General features: G+C 43.1%; 2 protein-coding genes across 4 annotated transcripts in view; both read left to right on the top strand.

The window, feature by feature from the left end:
- PTPN11 (protein tyrosine phosphatase non-receptor type 11) overlaps positions 1-17,323 on the top strand; it is a 70,788-nt gene extending 53,465 nt beyond the window's left edge. Inside the window, exons 11-17 of one of the 3 annotated variants that reach the window (XM_055550576.1) lie at positions 2,379-2,544; positions 3,468-3,535; positions 4,009-4,160; positions 10,157-10,269; positions 11,398-11,556; positions 12,203-12,305; positions 13,229-17,323. In XM_055550576.1, the coding sequence (XP_055406551.1) occupies positions 2,379-2,544; positions 3,468-3,535; positions 4,009-4,160; positions 10,157-10,269; positions 11,398-11,556; positions 12,203-12,272 (728 nt within the window). In that variant the 3' untranslated portion in view covers positions 12,273-12,305; positions 13,229-17,323. The remainder of the gene's footprint in view (positions 1-2,378; positions 2,545-3,467; positions 3,536-4,008; positions 4,161-10,156; positions 10,270-11,397; positions 11,557-12,202; positions 12,306-13,228) is intronic. The other 2 variants (XM_055550575.1, XM_055550577.1) reach the window with 2 other exon arrangements.
- Positions 7,279-7,769, top strand: LOC129630171 (dynein light chain 1, cytoplasmic-like). The gene has a single exon (XM_055550578.1). The coding sequence runs from the start codon at positions 7,313-7,315 to the stop codon at positions 7,580-7,582; it is 270 nt and encodes an 89-aa protein (XP_055406553.1). The 5' UTR covers positions 7,279-7,312; the 3' UTR covers positions 7,583-7,769.
- Positions 17,324-18,271: the final 948 nt, after the last annotated feature.

Below are 18,271 nucleotides of genomic sequence, written 5' to 3'. Positions count from 1 at the left end.
CCACGGTGTGGTGTGTTAGAAAATGAAATGGAGTAAGCAGGGAGGACCTCTTTGAGGGGATGCCAGGCAAGCTGAGACCTGAAGGTGGAGCAGCATCTGAGGCTCGGGAGAGGAGAGTTCCAAGCAAAAGGAGCAGCAAGTGCAAAGGGCCTGAGGCCTATTTTAGTGCTCATATTCCATGTGTCAGCTTCTAATTGTACATAGTTCAGGTTTGTCCCTGGGATGACTATGTTTGTTTGTTTGTTTTTTAACTTTTTATGTTATATTGAAGTATAGACGATCAGCAATATTGTGATAGTTTCAGGTGGACAGCAGAGGGAGTCACCCATACGTATACATCTGGGGTGACTAACTTTGCATCCAGCGTGATTTGGATTCAGCATGATTTCATGGTGAGAAGGGCTTATTCAGGGGCCTCTGGGGACACAGAGGTGAACGAAACAGCCTTTGTCCTTAAGGAATTGCAGTCATGTTGCCATGAGAAGCCACGGTACAAGTCCCTATGCCATTGAGCAGACACCCGCTGTCACACCCACCTAAGGTGCTGAGATTCCTCAGCAGTGGGTGGAGAGAGGGTGGGGGGAATGCAGATCTGTGATGGAGAGAGTGCACGGAGTCCTAGCTGGGCAGCTGGGGTGGGAGGAGGCAGGCAGAGGACGGAGGAGGGACTGTCCTCTGATGAGTTCCATGATGTGGTCTGGGGACCCGAGTGAGCTGGGAGCCTCAGCGGCTGTGGTCCAGGGTGAGATGTTGGAACTTCTGATGTGCAGTTCTGTTGCTGGCAGGGAGAGGGTGGAGGTTCAGTCGATTGCAAGACTGTGCGAGGTCTGTCAAGCAGAAATGAGAGAGAGATTTAGAGGACATCGGACAAAGATTTCAGATAGGTTTTTCTTCAGCTGTAGTGATAAACTACCCATCTTCTCGTTATCAGGTGTTTCTCAGTAGCAGGTGGATTTTTCTTCAGGTTTGTTTGTTTTTTTTTTTTTTTTTTGGATAAACCATCCATCTTCTTGTTAGCAGAGATTTGGGAGTATCAGGTACGGGAAATGTTGGTGTTTGGGTTTGTGTTTTGCACTTTGGGATGCAGGTGCTGACACGAGACCGATCATTTCTCCAAGATTGCTGGTCACGGATTATCTGCTTTTTGTATAGCATGTTCCATTTTTTTTTCAAGTACTATCACATGATCTCATTTTAGCCTCCTAATCGCCTGGGAACCAGGAGTGGGACCAGAGACCTCAGTGGCCATTTATATAGGATGGAGAACAAGGGTGCTTGGGGCAGCTGGGCCTCTCTCATTCCCTGTCCTTCTGTGACCCTGGGAACCCCCTGAGCTTTAGCTCACTGGTAACCTCCAGAAAAATCCTTTTTCATGACTCAGCAAACTAAATGCACATAATTCACGAGAAGATCTTGACTGTGGTTCAGATTCCTTGGATATTCTGAAGGTCACAGGTGGTGGGTCTGGTTATTCTCTCTCTTTTTTTTTCAAAATCCCCTTTAAAAATGTTACTTAGCTTATGTAGTCTCCAGATAATGTAGGAAGAAGACGCAGTGACAAATAGTGACCTAATTGTGTGGACCCAGAACATGATGCTTTTTTGGTTTTTTGTAGTCTCGGTACCCTTGTTGACCTTTACTGTCAGTCCTCAGAAGAGTGCCAGTGTGCTGAGTCTCTTCCTCTCTGCTTCGCAGTGGCTCTGTGTTTAACTGGTCTTGTTTAGTCCTCACAGTGATAATTGTGGTAGAGAGTCTTATGCCCATCAGCACATGAGGGGTTTGAAGCTTAGAGATGTCCACGGACCACAGTGAGTGTGAACGCTGGGTTTGGGGCCTGAATCCACCCACCTGATTGCAAAGCCTGTCTTACCCGGTCTGCACCAAAATAGAAGTTGAAATAATTGTAATAAAAGTGCATGTTGTAGGAGGGGAGGAGGGTCAGGTACAAAAAGACAGAGATGAGCAGATGTTTGGAGGGAATTCCCGCTTTCTCAGGTGGTGGGAGGAGAGCCCCCGAGTCCCAGAGGACTCAGTTGTCTCCCACGTGGAGCTGCGCTTGGAGGAGGGGGAACAGGGACCTCGTCTGCTGCTGGCTAACAGTACAGACACGGATGCCAGTTGTCGTTTCCTCAAGAACAAACTGCCATACGAGACATCTTGTTTCTTTGGACAGAGGCAAAGGGTTCCAGCCTCCAGGATTGCTCAGCCAGACCCAGGAGGAGGAGAGATCTGGGGAACTTGTGGAGGGGACCTGTGAATGGAGCGTGAGGAGGTGGTGCCAGCCTGACCCTCCTGGCTCACAGAGGATCTGGGAAAGATGGGACCTGGACGATGCCTCAACCCCTTGGTTTATTTAATTCTTTTCTGGTTTTTCTTGGCTCTACTCCAGGGGAATACGGAGAGAACGGTCTGGCAATACCACTTTCGGACCTGGCCGGACCACGGCGTGCCCAGTGACCCGGGGGGCGTGCTGGACTTCCTGGAGGAGGTTCACCACAAGCAGGAGAGCATTGTGGACGCGGGGCCCGTGGTGGTTCACTGCAGGTGACCAGCCCCCCCACCTCTAGGATGTCACCTGTCCCATCATCTCTCGACGCCCAGGGTGCTTATTTGTACTTGCCCAGCCCCAGCCACAGCTCCTGAACTGTGGGAAAAATTTAATGCCTGTTTGTGGCATTAAGGGACACTTTGACCCCAAATTACATTTCTTCTAGATCCTGTGGGACCACCAGGTACTGGGGTGGTGGGGCAGGAGGTGGTGAACACAGTCCTTATTCTTAAGGCACCCTTAGTCTGGTAATGTTTGATTGGTTTTCTTTGTCCTGCAGTTATTTTAGGATTCATCTCTTTGATTGTGATCCTGTTCTTGTTTTCCATGGAAATATGGTGTATTTTTTTCCCCTTGACAACATACCTGTTTGTTTCAGAATATTTGGACCGCTCCCCGTTCAGGCTTCTAGAAGCCAGGCCCATGGCCTCCGCACCAGAGTTTGTAGGCTCCAGTTCCCAAGTTTAGGCTTCATGATTATACTGGGGAAAGTTGGGTTTCCTAAATCTTTCATATGTTGGGCAAGTAGATGCACGTGAAACATTATTTATTCATTTCTATAAAAGCTCCCTTTTATTGAGCCCTTGCTCCATACCAGCATCTGCATTCATTGTTTTTCACCCATTACTGATACTTGATACTCACAGTAGCCCATTTCACAGATGAAGAAACCGAGGGTCAGAGAGATTAAGGGATTTGCCTCAGGTACACTATGCTGGAGAAGCTGGGCTCCAAGTGCAGGATGGACTGAGTCCAAAGCCCTGGGCTCTTTGCTAATATGTTTGCAAATATAAATAGACAATCTTATAAATACTCCCAAGAGCAGACATTGTTTCTGTTAATATTAATAGCTTGGTTTTGAGTATAAAACCCTCATGAATGACTCCATTGTCCTCGCTCTTCGTCCTTCTGCCCACAGTGCTGGAATTGGCCGGACAGGGACGTTCATTGTGATTGATATTCTTATTGACATCATCAGAGAGAAAGGTAGGTCATTCGGAGGGCAAGAAGCTACGATTCCTGTTTTCAGTTTATGGAAGGAAAGTGCTAGTGAAAATAGCCTGCGGAAAAAAATTGAATGTTAAAGTATTTTCACAAAAATCTAGGCCAGAGACTTCAACTTTCAATATGTTTGCTTAAGAACAGGAGTGAAGCCGTTTGAGCTTTTGGCATAAAACACAGCTTAGGAGCAGTGGTGGTCTCTGTCCATCTGCTCACTCCTTGCTGATGGTACAGGGCGGTGTTGTAACCTGTGGGGCTCCTCACCGCTGACCCCTGACCCTATAATCTTCTAGGATCATTGGTGTTGGTCAGAAGGCCAGTGCCGTAGCCCTTGGAACAGGTTCAGTTAAAACATGAACGTGTAAATTTGCTTTTATCTCTGCTCAAAGTTGTGCTTTGAGCCGCTGCCCCTTGTCTCTGCAGTTTCTCCTGATGCTCCACGGTGCTTTGCTTTGTAGGTGTTGACTGTGACATCGACGTTCCCAAAACCATTCAGATGGTGCGGTCACAGAGGTCAGGGATGGTCCAGACAGAAGCGCAGTACCGATTCATCTATATGGCCGTCCAGCATTATATTGAAACACTACAGCGCAGGATTGAAGAAGAGCAGGTACCAAGCCTGCACGGCTGACATGTAGATTTTTGGTGTTTTTTTTCTGGGCAGCTTGGCTTGGATATGCTGTCCTTCTGAGCGAGAATACAGGCTTTGCTAGATAACTGTCTTTATCTGAAAAGGAGAAGCAAGTTCCCAACCAGGAAGGACCTCTCTGGAAACGAATTATTCCCTACCACACAACTCTGATTTTTCACTATGGAGTAGCTCAGGGAGGGGCAACAGGCCTGACAGATGGGTTTGGGATTTTCCCAGGCTCACCTGGCAGACTTAGAACTCCAAGCCTCAAAGTTTCCAACCTGTTCCAGTTTTGATCCAGGCCTTGTTCATCCTGATTCCATCTCTTAAATGAATGCCTCACTCTTTATAGCACATGAGGGTTGGAACCACCAATGTGGTCAAGTTGGAAACAGAAACATTTCCATTTTTAATAAACCATACATAATGAACAGTGTGGCACTGGAGCCTTTGCATTGGAAGCTCTTTATAACACACAAAGCTGAGTTCATGAGGCCTGAGGAGACTGCTCTTTTGGGAGCTGTCCTTAGCTCACTCCCCACCCCCAACCCCAGCCCCATCACCATGCTGCTCACTGGATAGATGTGATGTCTAAACATCAGTGGTATTTGCCTTCTTTACCCTGTTTATCACCTTCTGGAAAACTCAGCTTCTCAAAAATGGGACCTGCAGCCTGATTGAAAGGCTTCTAGCCTAGCAGTGCAGCGGCCACGTTATCAAAGCATGGTTAGCCCGAGTTAGTTTAGCAGGTTCTCAGTCCATGCAGAAATACTCACTAGGTTGTTTCCTTGTACAAAAATGTCTTCAGAAACAGTGTGGATATAGGAAAGCATGGTCAAATGATTAACAAGCTCTGTTCTGGTTTTGAACTTGACCGCTTTAAGTCGTTGTCTTAATGTAAGTGCTATGAACTTAGAACTTAGAAGTAGAAGTGTTAATCTCTCAGTCATGTCTGACTCTTTGCAACACCATGGACTGTAGCTCGCCAGACTCCTCTGCCCATGGAATTCTCAGGCAAGAATACTGGAACGGGTAGCCATCTCTTCTCCAGGGGATCTTCCCGACCTAAGGATCGAACCCAGGTCTTATGCATTGCAAGCAGATTCTTTACCATCTGAGCCACCAGGAAGCCTTTAGATGGTTACTGTAGGCTATTTCATATTCACCTTCCAGTTATATTGATTTGGGCCCGGAGTACTTACTTAAAGCATAAAGTTGCCTCAAAAGAAGGACTTCTAATAAGTAGAGTGCAGTCCCACTGGTACAAATGGGAAATTACTTGGGAATATCTTGAAGACCATAAGATAGTCTTGCTTAGAAAAGCTGGGGGAAAAGCTCTCTATTTCATTCAGAAGCTTTGGTTTTTCTTCTGGTTTTGGAGAATTTAGGGACTTTCCCTCCCAGCTTATCTGGCACTTCACATCTTCCTATTACCATATATGGTCCCTCTGACCCTAAATCTGAAGTTGTAATTTGGATTTAGGAACTAGTTAAAACCAAAATGCCTTTATTGCTGCACTTTGATTGGGGATGAGGGATAGAGGAGGTAGAATCACTTAAATATTACAGAATGTAGACTATAGAAATTGGATGTCCCCAGTAATCCCATCCCAAGAGTACCAAATGAGTGTGTGTATTCATCCATTCAGCCAGTACTTTTCAGTGCCATTATGTGTCAGCGCATTAGCTCTTTGGTATATGAACCCTTGGATTTAAAAGAAAAATATGTAGGCTTAGATTGTTTTTTAAAATTAGATTTTGTGGGGACTTCCCTGGTGATCCCAGTTGTTAAGACCTCATGCTCCCAACACGAGGATTACAGCCTTGATTCCCTGGTCAGGGAACTAAGATCCCGCATGCCACAGAGTGGGGCAAAAAATAAATTTTTAAAAAATCCACTAATTAAAAGAAATAAAGTAGATTTTGTGGTATGTTGTTTCCTTCATTATACTGTTTGATTCAATGTAGGATCTTGCTACTTGACTTGGGACTAGAGTAAGAAGTACTTTAATTTAGTAGGTTTCAGTGGCAGACTTAAAAATATTACACCCACCTGATTTTTAGATTAAGCAAATGAACAAAGCTCATTCAGCATAATTAATTATTAAATCCAGGCATTTCCAAAATTATTAATATGAAGCATTAAGGACCTTTGGGAGTAAAAGACTGTGCTACAGAGGAATAAATGGAAAAAAAGAAAATGACAGTCAGAGGTGGAGAGCAGGATAAGGGAAGAAGAGAAACCAAGGCAGCATTGGAAGGAGGGAATGCAAAACAGAGGTGGGAATCTAGGGGAAATGCAAATGAGCAAGACTGAGAAAATTTTCCAGTCTGTATATACCAATCTCACACTCTGCTGTTTACTTGGAAGTTGATTTCCTTTGTTAACTTCCATTTACAGTATTAAAAAGACATTTTAAAAAAATATGCAGAAACAGCGTAATGGAATTCCCTTAGAATGTTCAGCAAGGTGATATCATACTATTGCACTGTTTCATTATTTTGCAGTTTGTATTTTTGTACCTAACATTGTGTATGAAATCTGTTTTGGTGTGCACACATACATATGTACATTTCCTCTTATTTTGTGATATGAATACATCACATTCATTTATTCTCTTGGTGAATGTTGTTGGAAATAGCACGTCACTGGACATCCTTGTCAGCTCTTCTAGGCTTGTGTGCATGAGCTTCTGAAGAAGAAAATGTTTAAAGTTGTAGTACATACATCCCTTTCCATCATTCAGTTCAGTTCAGTTCAGTCACTCAGTCGTATCCGACTCTGCGACCCCATGAATCGCAGCACGCCAGACCTCCCTGTCCATCACCAACTCCCAGAGTTCATCAGACTCACGTCCATCGAGTCAGTGATGCCATCCAGGCATCTCATCCTCTGTCGTCCCCTTCTCCTCCTGCCCCCAATCCCTCCCAGCATCAGAGTCTTTTCCAATGAGTCAACTCTTGGCATGAGGTGACCAAAGTATTGGAGTTTCAGCTTTAGCATCATTCCTTCCAAAGAAATCCCAGGGCTGATCTCCTTCAGAATGGACTGGTTGGATCTCCTTGCAGTCCAAGGGACTCTCAAGAGTCTTCTCCGGTTGCAGTCGGCCAGCCCCTGCTCCTTGGTAACCATGTGTGACCGAAAGGCCGTAATAAAGAATGCCGATATGTCTGAGGAGATGCAACAGGACTCGGTGGAGTGTGCTACTCAGGCATTGGAAAAGTATAATATAGAGAAGGACACTGCGGCCCATATCAAGAAGGAGTTTGACAAGAAGTACAACCCCACCTGGCACTGCATCGTGGGGAGGAACTTCGGTAGTTATGTGACACATGAAACCAAACACTTCATCTACTTCTACCTGGGCCAAGTGGCCATTCTCCTGTTCAAATCTGGTTAAAAGCATGGACTGTGCCACACACCCAGTGATCCATCCAAAAACAAGGACTGCAGCCTAAATTCCAAATACCAGAGACTTAAGTCTTCAGCCTTGCCTAAGGGAACACCTCCATCTTTGAACCTTTATTGTTGTTTTGTACAGGGCGTTCTCTGTACTAGTTTGTGGTTATAAAGCAATTAGTAAAACAGCTTACATTTGTATTTATTTTCTATTCCATACCTCTCTGCCCCATGTTTTTTCTCTTCAAAATCCATTCCTTTAAAGAAATAAATCTGTTGAAGTGTGCATCAAAAAAAAAAAAAAGAGTCTTCTCCAACACCACAGTTCAAAAGCATCAATTCTTTGGGGCTCAGCTTTCTTCACAGTCCAACTCTCACATCCATACATGACCACTGGAAAAACCATAGCCTTGACTAGACGGACCTTTGTTGGCAAAGTAATGTCTCTGCTTTTGAATATGCTATCTAGGTTGGTCATAACTTTCCTTCCAAGGAGTAAGTGTCTTTTAATTCCATGGCTGCAGTCACCATCTGCAGTGATTTTGGAGCCCCCAAAAATAAAGTCTGACACTGTTTCCACTGTTTCCCCATCTATTTGCCATGAAGTGATGGGACCCGATGCCATGATCTTAGTTTTCTGAATGTTGAGCTTTAAGCCAACTTTTTCACTCTCCTCTTTCACTTTATCAAGAGGCTTTTTAGTTCCTTTTCACTTTCTGCCATAAGGGTGGTGTCGTCTGCATATCTGAGGTTATTGATGTTCCTCCCAGCAATCTTGATTCCGGCTTGTGCTTCTTCCAGCCCAACATTTCTCATGATGTACTCTGCATAGAAGTTAAATAAGCAGGGTGACAATATACAACCTTGACGTGCTCCTTTTCCTATTTGGAACCAGTCTGTTATTCCATGTCCATTTCTAACTGTTGCTTCCTGACCTGCATATAGGTTTCTCAAGAGGCAGGTCAGGTGGTCTGGTATTCCTATCTCTTTCAGAATTTTCCACAGTTTATTGTGACCCACACAGTCAAAGGCTTTGGCATAGTCAATAAAGCAGAAATAGATGTTTTTCTGGAACTCTCTTGCTTTTTCGACGATCCAGTGGATGTTGGCAGTTTGATCTCTGGTTCCTCTGCCTTTTCTAAAACCAGCTTGAACATCTGGAAGTTCACGATTCACGTATTGTTGAAGCCTGGCTTGGAGAATTTTGAGCATTACTTTACTAGCGTGTGAGATGAGTGCAGTTGTGTGGTAGTTTGAGCATTCTTTGGCATTGCCTTTCTTTGGGATTGGAATGAAAACGGACCTTTTCCAGTCCTGTGGCCACTGCTGAGTTTTCCAAAGTTGCTGGCATATTGAGTGCAGCACTTTCACAGCATCATCTTTCAGGATTTGGAATAGCTCAACTGGAATTCCATCACCTCCACTAGCTTTGTTCGTAGTGATGCTTTCTAAGGCCCACTTGACTTCACATTCCAGGATGTCTGGCTCTAGGTCAGTGATCACACCATCGTGATTATCTGGGTCGTGAAGATCTTTTTTGTACAGTTCTTCTGTTTATTCCTGCCACCTCTTCTTAATATCTTCTGCTTCTGTTAGGTCCATACCATTTCTGTCCTTTATCGAGCCCATCTTTGCATGAAATGTTCCCTTGGTATCTCTACTTTTCATCATTACCAGGTACTAACTAGTGTTAGTACTATCTGTTCTGACGAATTGTGCACCAAAGTGATGGCATAGTCTACCCTCCCACCAGCAGTGAACGAAAGTCATTGCTGTATGTTAGTATTTGATATGGATACCCTTTCTAATGTTTGCTGTGTCTTGAATAATCCTGAAATGAAAGCAGCATTGTATAATGATGAGAACTTTATGGATTAGATTTTTGGAATCAGTTGTTTCTGGGTGAATTTAGGAGGAAAGAGTGATAAATCATCTAACCAGGAGTCCTACCGAATGCAGTTCATTCTGTATCTGAGATGAGATTGCATTCTACTGATTTCTTTGCCTTTTTTTCCTCCAGAGTTTATCATTAGGCTGAAAATAAAGTATTAAATGTGCTAGGGTTTTTTTCTGGTGTAAGGGTGGGATGGGGATGATGTGATAAAATGTATGATCCTGATAAGGGTGCTGACATCTTTTGTACCCGTGGGCCATTTCTACTTAGAGTGCATTTATTTCTGGAACTCTTTTCCCACCCGTTTACTTGAAAATCATTAAATGTGTTGCAAGTGAACTATGAAATGATTAGACGCTAATGTGGCAAAGAAAGTGTGAATTCTCTCTTAGCTCAGAAGCAGGTACATTTCATTTAGTACAGTAAGTTGTTAATGCATGATTCTCTCTGTTTTTGAATTGTATGGTTCAAAAGTCCCTTTCACCCATAGGATGGATTTACATTTAGGAGGTGAATTCCCCGGCATTTGGCCAGCATACCAGTATTCAGGGTTCAACTTATCTATCTGTCCAGCTCTGTCTCTCTCTCTCTCCTTTTTTCTTTCCTGTGAAATGCCTTTTTAACTTCTTCATTCCTTCAAAAAAGTCATAGGACTTCATATATGCAACCTTTGCTTTTCAGAAAAGCAAGAGGAAAGGACACGAATACACAAATATTAAGTATTCCCTGACGGACCAGGCAAGTGGAGATCAGAGTCCCCTGCCACCTTGTACCCCAACACCATCCTGTGCAGAGTAAGTAGAAATGAAGGAAATTCTTTTTGCCTGAACATAATCCTTTAGAAAAGCTTAAAAAATGACACATCTTTGTGGCACATGCCTTTCCTTGGTGCACATTATTGTTGCCTAACTGGTTTGTGAGCGTGGCTAGCTAAGCTAAATTGTAATTCACCTAAACTGAAGGCTGCTTGCTCCACTGGCTAGGAACCTAGGGGATTATAAATATATCAAGTGCTGTTTCTCCAAGAAGAATTTTATTTTTATTTCAGTGGGGTGGGGGATTGTTGCAGAAGTAGGTAACACCCTTTTTGATGAGTCAAGATTCTTTGCTACATAAAATAATGGTCTAATGGTCCCTGGTGGCTCAGGTGGTAAAGAATCTGCTACAGTGCAGAAGACCCAGGTTTGATCCCTAGGTCGAGGAGATCCTGTGGTGAAGGGAATGGCAGCTTACTCCAGTATTCTTGCTTGAAGAATCCCCTGGACAGAGGAGCCTGGCAGGCTATAGTCCGTCCGGTCACAAAGAGTTGGACTTGACTGAGTGACTGAGCACACAGTGGTCCACACAGTCATGGTCTAATTTTCTGTAGTCAGCAGAAATCCGCTGTGGTCATTTAAACCCGGGGTTAGCGAACTATAGCCCCCAGGCCAAATCTGGGCCACGGCTTGTTTTTGTACAGCTCATGGATGGTTTTTAAAGGGTTATTTAAAAAAACACACACAAAGAATAATACATGACAGAGACCGCATATGGCCCGCAGAGACTACATAATTTTCAGTCTGGTTCTCTACAGAAAAACTTTGCTAACTCCTTTTTTAAACTAAAACATGTGATAGGAAAATATTTGTTAAATCAATGATGTGAATAGTAATTATAAGTTATGATTTTTCTGTATATCCTGCAGTCACTCTCTGGTATAACATTTACTTTTTATTTTCCCCTGCGAGTCTTATGTCTGTTTGTTTCTGATGTGGATTTTTAAACCCCTGCTGGCTTTAATACTCTATATAAACGTTTTGGATAACATATATGAGGTTTGTATTTACATTTGCTTTCTATTTAACATTGAGATGAAATGATGCAGCAAAAGTATGCTTTCCACCAAGCTCCCTCTTCCTTCTGGCTGCTTTTTTCTTTCCCAGTGGGCCAATGGGGAAAGTTGATACTTTGAATTGTGATCTGCAGTGGAACCAGCACGTCAGGGCTCCGATTTCTTGCCAGAAAGCTTTCCCCACATGTTGGCTCAACAGAATTAGCGCTGACGACTCCCCTGTTACCAGTGGCCTCCTTGTGACCAACAGGTTCTCTGCCTTTCCCATCATCCCCCTCATAGGGTGCAGACCCAGGAGACCCCAGCCCCTGCTGCTTGTTTCAGCTTGTTCCTCTCTGGCCAGCCCACTGCTGCTGGTTTCCTCATCCTCCTGGACTGTTCTGGTCACCATAGAGTCTGGACTCTGATGCTTCCCTGCCCACCAGGGGCCCTAAACCACCGATCAGCTTCACGTTCACCTTCACGTGACTGGATAGGGACTGAATGGATCTAGAGTCACTGCCTGACCATTCCTACATTTTGCCTTCATGGAGCTCTGGCCATCAGATCCCTCTCCTCACAGTGAATACCATTTTTTTCTCTGTGCACACGCCCCAGCTTCCTTCACGGTCTAACCCAGGACCTCGTTATACGGGCCTCCCTTACTCCACCTTCCTGGGAAACAACTCTCCTTGTGCCAAACCCTTGAGAGTACAGGGACTCAAGGCTCTTCACAATGATTTTGATATGTGTTTCTGTCTCAAATGCCCTCCTAGAATGTCAGCTCCTGGGGGCAACAGCTATATCTGTGCCATACTCAGTCCCAGAAAATGAAGTAGATGGGTTATAACTATCACATAATGTTAAACAGTATGTCTGTGTTTTTGTTAGTGTCTTCTTCTTTCTCTTCTTTTCAGAATGAGAGAAGATAATGCTAGAGTCTATGAAAACGTGGGCCTGATGCAGCAGCAGAAAAGTTTCAGATGAGAAGACCTGCCAAGACGTCAAGCACAGAAATAGGTATTTCAGTGGAAGTGGTCTCGGGTTCATCGTTCATATCAATTCAGTTCAATCGCTCAGTCGTGTCCAACTTTTTGTGACCCCATGGACTGCAGCATGCCAGGCTTCCCTGTCCATCACCAACTCCCGGAGCTTACTCAAACTCAAGTCCATCAAGTCGGTGATGCCATCCAACCGTCTCATCCTCTTATCGTCTCCTTCTCCTGCCTTCAATCTTTCCCAGCATCAGGGTCTGGTGAATTTGTGGCATTTTGGAGCTGGCAGATAAATCTGTGACTGTTATAACAAAAGGAACCTCCTCCTTATTAGAAATCAGCCTTCTTTTTCTTTTGCCTGTATTTCTTTTTCCAAGCTGGATTCATTTAAATATTGAAATCAAATGCAAAATTAATTCTGTTAAGGCCAGGGTTAGCACTTACTGAGAAATGGTTGAAACTGGTGATGAAGAGCAGATATCATCATTCCTGCAATTTTTAGTAAAGTAGATTAACCCAGGCTGTGCTGGGAGAGGATCTCTAGGGATCTAGAAAGTATGGGGACATGGTCCTGGATGATTGGAGTCAGGATGCCTGAGTTTTCACCTTATTGGGCCTCTGATTGCCTGCCTGTGTGACACAGGGCACTGGACCTCCTGGGCCTCTCTCTGACTGGCTCAACTCCACACCTTCCAGCTCTGATGCTGGGAATTCTCTCTCTTGTACATTTCCTCCCTGTCAATCACCTTTTTAGAGAGTGACCCAAGTATGTGATGGATGTAACCCAAGAGAATTTAGAAGCTCACAGTTTTTAGTATTTCATGTTGAAGTTCTCATTTCTAATGAGTAGTATATTTAAAAGCTTTAACTCTGCTTTAAAATGGTTTACTGCCTTGCCAGACTTTTCAATGTATGCTCCTTAAAAATTCTAATTTCTTTCTTTGCTAGATGTGAACTTTCACCCTCTCCCTGAAAAGATCAAGAACAGATACAAGAAAGGTTACATGAAGAATGAACTTGAATTTGGAATACTTGCACTGTGGTTGGCTACCTTTTGATGAGCAAAATTTGAAACCATTTAAAGACCACTGTATTTTAACTCGATGATACCTGATTTCCAGTTACTCATGTCCTCAGATAAGAAGAAATCATCTCTATGATGTAGACAGTGTTATATTTTATGGACTTTTATTTTAAATTGAGGAAGCAGTTAAATTGTGTTGTATATTTTACAGATGATGGTGACTCAAATTCTAGTTATTGGCATTTTTTTTCTTTTGATAACCTCAACAGATTGAGTTTCCTCTCCCCTCTTTGTGGGGGATGCTAGGGCACTTGTAAGAGGAAAAATGATTTGGAAAAATTAAGTGACAACATCCTGTAGAAGAGAAAACAGTTTTATTTATCATCACTTATCCAGTAGTGGATAATTCATTTTGATGGCCTCTTATTTTGGCTCAAGAACAATTAAGCCAGTGCCCTAGATTGTTTACCTTTGCATTGACATTAAAAAATCATGGAAGGGAAAGATCACGGGAACTTAGGATAAAAGGCATGCTTTCTTCTTAGCAGTTGACCAGTTACCATTCAGCCTGTTGACTGAAAATGTTGTGGTGGGAAAACATTTGCCATCTTTTCTTTTCATTTGAGTAATTGTCTTGTGTTTGGAAAAAAAATTGCATCTTCGGATAACCAGTTTTTGGTTATCATTTGTTGCTGACAAACCACCTCAAAACTGAGTGGCTTAAAACAGCAGCTTGCTTTTCCTCACCTTCTTCAAACTGGGCTGGGCTCAGCTGGGTGATTCCTCTCCTTGTCTTGCTGGTGTCACTCATGTGGTGGGCAGGATGGCTTGGCTTCTCTGTCTGCGTGTGGTCCTCAGGTCTCTCATCCGCCAGCAGGATAGCTGGACCACGCTCATGGCAGCTCTGAGGCCCCAAGGGTATAAAGCAGTAGTGGCCGCGCGCACTGAAGACTTCAGCCCAGAACCGTCACCACAGCATTTCTACTGCCCTGTGTTGGTTAAAGCCAGGCCCAGGTCCAGGTCCAGGCCCAATTTGGGAAGAGGGGACTGCATGAGGGCATGAACTGGAGGTAAGGTTCCTTGGAGGCCCCCAGCGTAACAGTCAGGACCAGTGCCATGGAAAAACAGCTAAAAAAAAAGTAGCAAAAGTAGGAGCCGCTAGTGACCTTGGAAAGCTGAAGCTGGTTATGATAACTGGTGTAAGTTGGGAGTCGGGCAGAAACAGGGCCTTCAGCAAGCTTCTTGAACCACTTCTGCTGGCTCTTAACATATTTTCTGAACCATCACTTTGGGCACCTGACCTCTTAGGATGGATGTGTTTGTGAGGGCAGAGCGTTTGAAAGCAGAACCAGCTCGCTGCCCTAGCCCCTACAGAGAGAGGTGTATGGAGTGCTTTCTTCATGCCCCTGGTTTTAGTCATATCCCATACCCATGCTTGCCATTGGCTGAGTGAGGAGGAGCAGTTCTCCTGAGGCCACTAATCTGACTGAATTAGCAGTAGCTCATTTTTGATTTAACTGAGCAGTAAGATTTGCTAATGTCCTACCTGAAGTGCCTTCTCCAAAGACATCCCTCTTTGCCCTGTGTGTTGAATCATCAGTCGGTGAGTGTATTTCAATTAAAGCGTCATTGGTGGACATGGTAAAGATAATAAAATGCCGTGGCAACTTTGCTGTTAAGTCATGGGCTCCTTCATCAAATTCTTCTTGCTTTGTCTCCTGAAAAGGAAGGACTAGATCCAGCCCTGGTAGTAGTTCCTTCCTGAGGGCTTTACCTCCTTTAAAATCCTGAGGAGATTTGTTTGAGGAGAGCCTGGCTGCCATTTTCAGAAGACAAAAATGTACATTGGAAAAAAAAAGTACATTGATTTCCCCCCTACCCCACCTCCGATCCCGCCTCCCATCCCGCCTAGCCATTGAACTTCAGCATTGAAGCAGTGCCTTCAGTGCTTCAGAGCACAGGTCTGATCTGAAGGTAATTACTTTGTAAGAGGAATGTAAATGACTACTGTCTTCTTGTCAAACCTGTAAGGAAAGAGATTCCAGTTAAGTATTTGCAACAAGGATCTTGCGTCCTGTTATTTTTTCTTACATTGTCACATTGAACAGGTCTCATTTTTGCGGTAAATTTTTGACTGTGGACTTTGGGGGCAAGGTCTTTCACCAGCAAACAAGGGTTTGATTGTACAATATATCTGCTGCAGTAACGTCTCTGCCTGTAGCTTAAGATCAGTTGGTTTTGCACTTGGAAACCACCTGATCTTGGCCAGCTTTATAAAGGGACATTGATTTCATTTAGATTTCCCTCCATAAAGTCAGCAAACTATCATGTGCTATAAACTGATGCCAAGACAAGATTGTAATAGTCCCTAGGGTGCTAAGGTTTGCCATGTGTTTGGTAAAGGTAATTGTAGGTTCTTGGGTAATGTTACATGGGATGGATTCAGGTGGAGGGACTGCGAAGATGGGTGGGGGCGGGGGTTCAAGGTGCAGGTAGAAATACAGTGGAAATGGAAGTTCCAAAGAGGTGGTTTCTGAGGAAGTCAGAGGGCCTGGGGCCAGAGCAGTCAGTAATAGTTGAATCAGGTTACCTGGGAAATAGGTGTGATAGCTACACGTCTACAGTCTGCTTCCGGGTTGCTGGTAGACATTAAATTTGCACAATATCCCATAGCTGGCTAAGTATTTTAAAATTATAAGCATAGGATTTTATATTTGGGGTGAAGAAATTACCTGGCACGTGGTATTGGGGTTTTTTAAAAAGCCAAATTTCAGAGTCTTAATAACTTTTTTAAAAAGGAAAAAAAAAGCAAAAAGACACCTTGTATTCAGTGTGTGGCCCTCCTGAAAATTCTGGTCATCTCTCCCTTTGAAATCAGTGACTCAGTGACTTTCTAAATGTGGCTAAACAGGGATGAGAAAGTCCATGTATGATTTTCTTGGTGTTTGTGCATCCTTTACAAAGCCCAGTTGCTTTGGAACACCCAAGAAAGTCATCAAGATTATTTTTAGGTGTTATTAAGGGGTTATTAAGGGTTTACTGGGGTTTTTAAGAACTAATATAATGTCCTGGGTTTTTTCTAGTGCTGCGGAATGTGGAAAAAGGTATGCAGTTGTGAAGTGCTTTGTTGTAGCTTATTAATCCGCAAGGGAAACTTAGGCTGTAGACATAAGTACAAACCCAGTGCAGTTTTTGTTTTCTGTATGTTGTTGGGGGAATAAAGTTTTATATGGCAAGCACATGGCCTCCCTGATTTCAATATGCCTTTATTAGGATCTATTAGCCCTTAATTTCTTTAAAATCTTTTTTCCTCTTCCTCTTGAAAAGTAAGTTCCAAAATATAGTTTATTGTATCTTCCATCCTTAAAAAGTTTGTTCCTTTTTCATTACGGGCAGTTCACACAAGGCAAAAATATTAAACAGTTGGTTTTAGTATGTTGCATAACTTTACTGTATATCAAACTAATTTTTACAAGTTTTCATCCTAAACCTCAAATCATGTAATTAATAATTTGCCTGTTTATTTATGACCTAATTGTGATTCTTTTATTAATAAAAGCTAATGGAAAAGGATCCTTTATTAAGTTGATGACTAGACCTACAGTTAATTTTCCTGCAGTATATGAAGTATTGTACCAGAGTATTAAAAGATATGTAATATTTTATTGATAAATCTATCCTTTAAAAGGAATACGTTTTAGGATGTCATCATTTTGATGTGAATCATGTAAATGTTGATAATATGCACTGTTTATTATACATTTAGTGTTTCAAGAGATTCAGTTAATTGCCTTTTTGCCCACGTATACTATGTAGTCTATTTGCAATTGGTTTAAAAAATGACATTAAAAGAATAGTTTATGTAGAGGAACGTTAGTGGCTGTTAATTGTCTCCCCACCTGTATTTATGGGTGTTAGTTTTAACTGCTTTGCTAGTCGCAAAGCTGCATTATCAGAGTAAAAGTGTATTTGTAAACTGTATGGGAACTAAAAATTAGGAATAAAACCATTTTCTTATATTACAGTATTTGTCATTTACTTCATCAAAAATGTCCAGAAACAACATTGCAAAGCAACTATACTCCCCCCCCCCCCAAAAAAAAAGTCCAGGAAAAACTGGATTTATATGTCCCTGAACCTCTATAATGGCCAGATGCTGACATTTAGCAGCTCTTACTTAGAAGGGAACTTGGAATACAGAATGAATGAATCAGTTCCTCAAGCGCTTACTCAGTACCTACTTATTGAGTAGCTCTGGGAGACACAAAGGCAGTTTTATTCAAAAAAACTTATGAGTAAGTAGCAAATAAAAAATATGTCTGTGTAATATATACAGAAAACATATAGAACTGAATGTAAATAGTATTGAGTGGGGCTCTGAAGTAAAGATACGATAAAGGAGGCTTGCAGGAGGAGTAAATCAATGTGGCATAGGACGTCAGCTCTCCCCTTATGAGTAGCTTTAGGTCTCATACCTCATACCAACAGGGCCATCTGCTGCTTCTGACATCGCTACACAGAAAGAAATCCTTTTTATAAATAACAAAACAGGTATTCCTTCTGTATTATAAATCCAAAGAATGATCTGTATTATTTACTTACTTACACTTTTGTAAAATACTGTTGCCCTCCTCTTGGTCTCAGCCGAGTTGCCTGTATTTGGATGCAGGTGGTCTGGTCATGTATCCGTTCAAGAAATACAGAGCCTCTCTGAAATGCCGAGTGCTGCATCTATCTACATTAGGTCACTGGGCCTGAGCAGCGAGCAGAACAGATGTGGTGGCCTTCGTCACCGTGGTGGTGCCCTAACATGGGAGCTAGGCCTGGTACAGGTCAGAAGGTAGTTAACTGGGGATTCCCTGGTGGGCCAGTGCTCTCAATGCTAAGGGCCCGGGTTCGGTCCCTGGTCCTGATCCTAGTCAAAGAACTAAAATCCCACAAGGGACTTCCCTGGGAGTCCAGTGGTT

The sequence above is a fragment of the Bubalus kerabau genome, chromosome 16, assembly GCF_029407905.1.
Source record: "Bubalus kerabau isolate K-KA32 ecotype Philippines breed swamp buffalo chromosome 16, PCC_UOA_SB_1v2, whole genome shotgun sequence".
NCBI lineage: Eukaryota > Metazoa > Chordata > Mammalia > Artiodactyla > Bovidae > Bubalus > Bubalus kerabau.
Note: the sequence above shows the minus strand (reverse complement) of the source record. Positions and strands in the feature narration are given on the sequence as shown.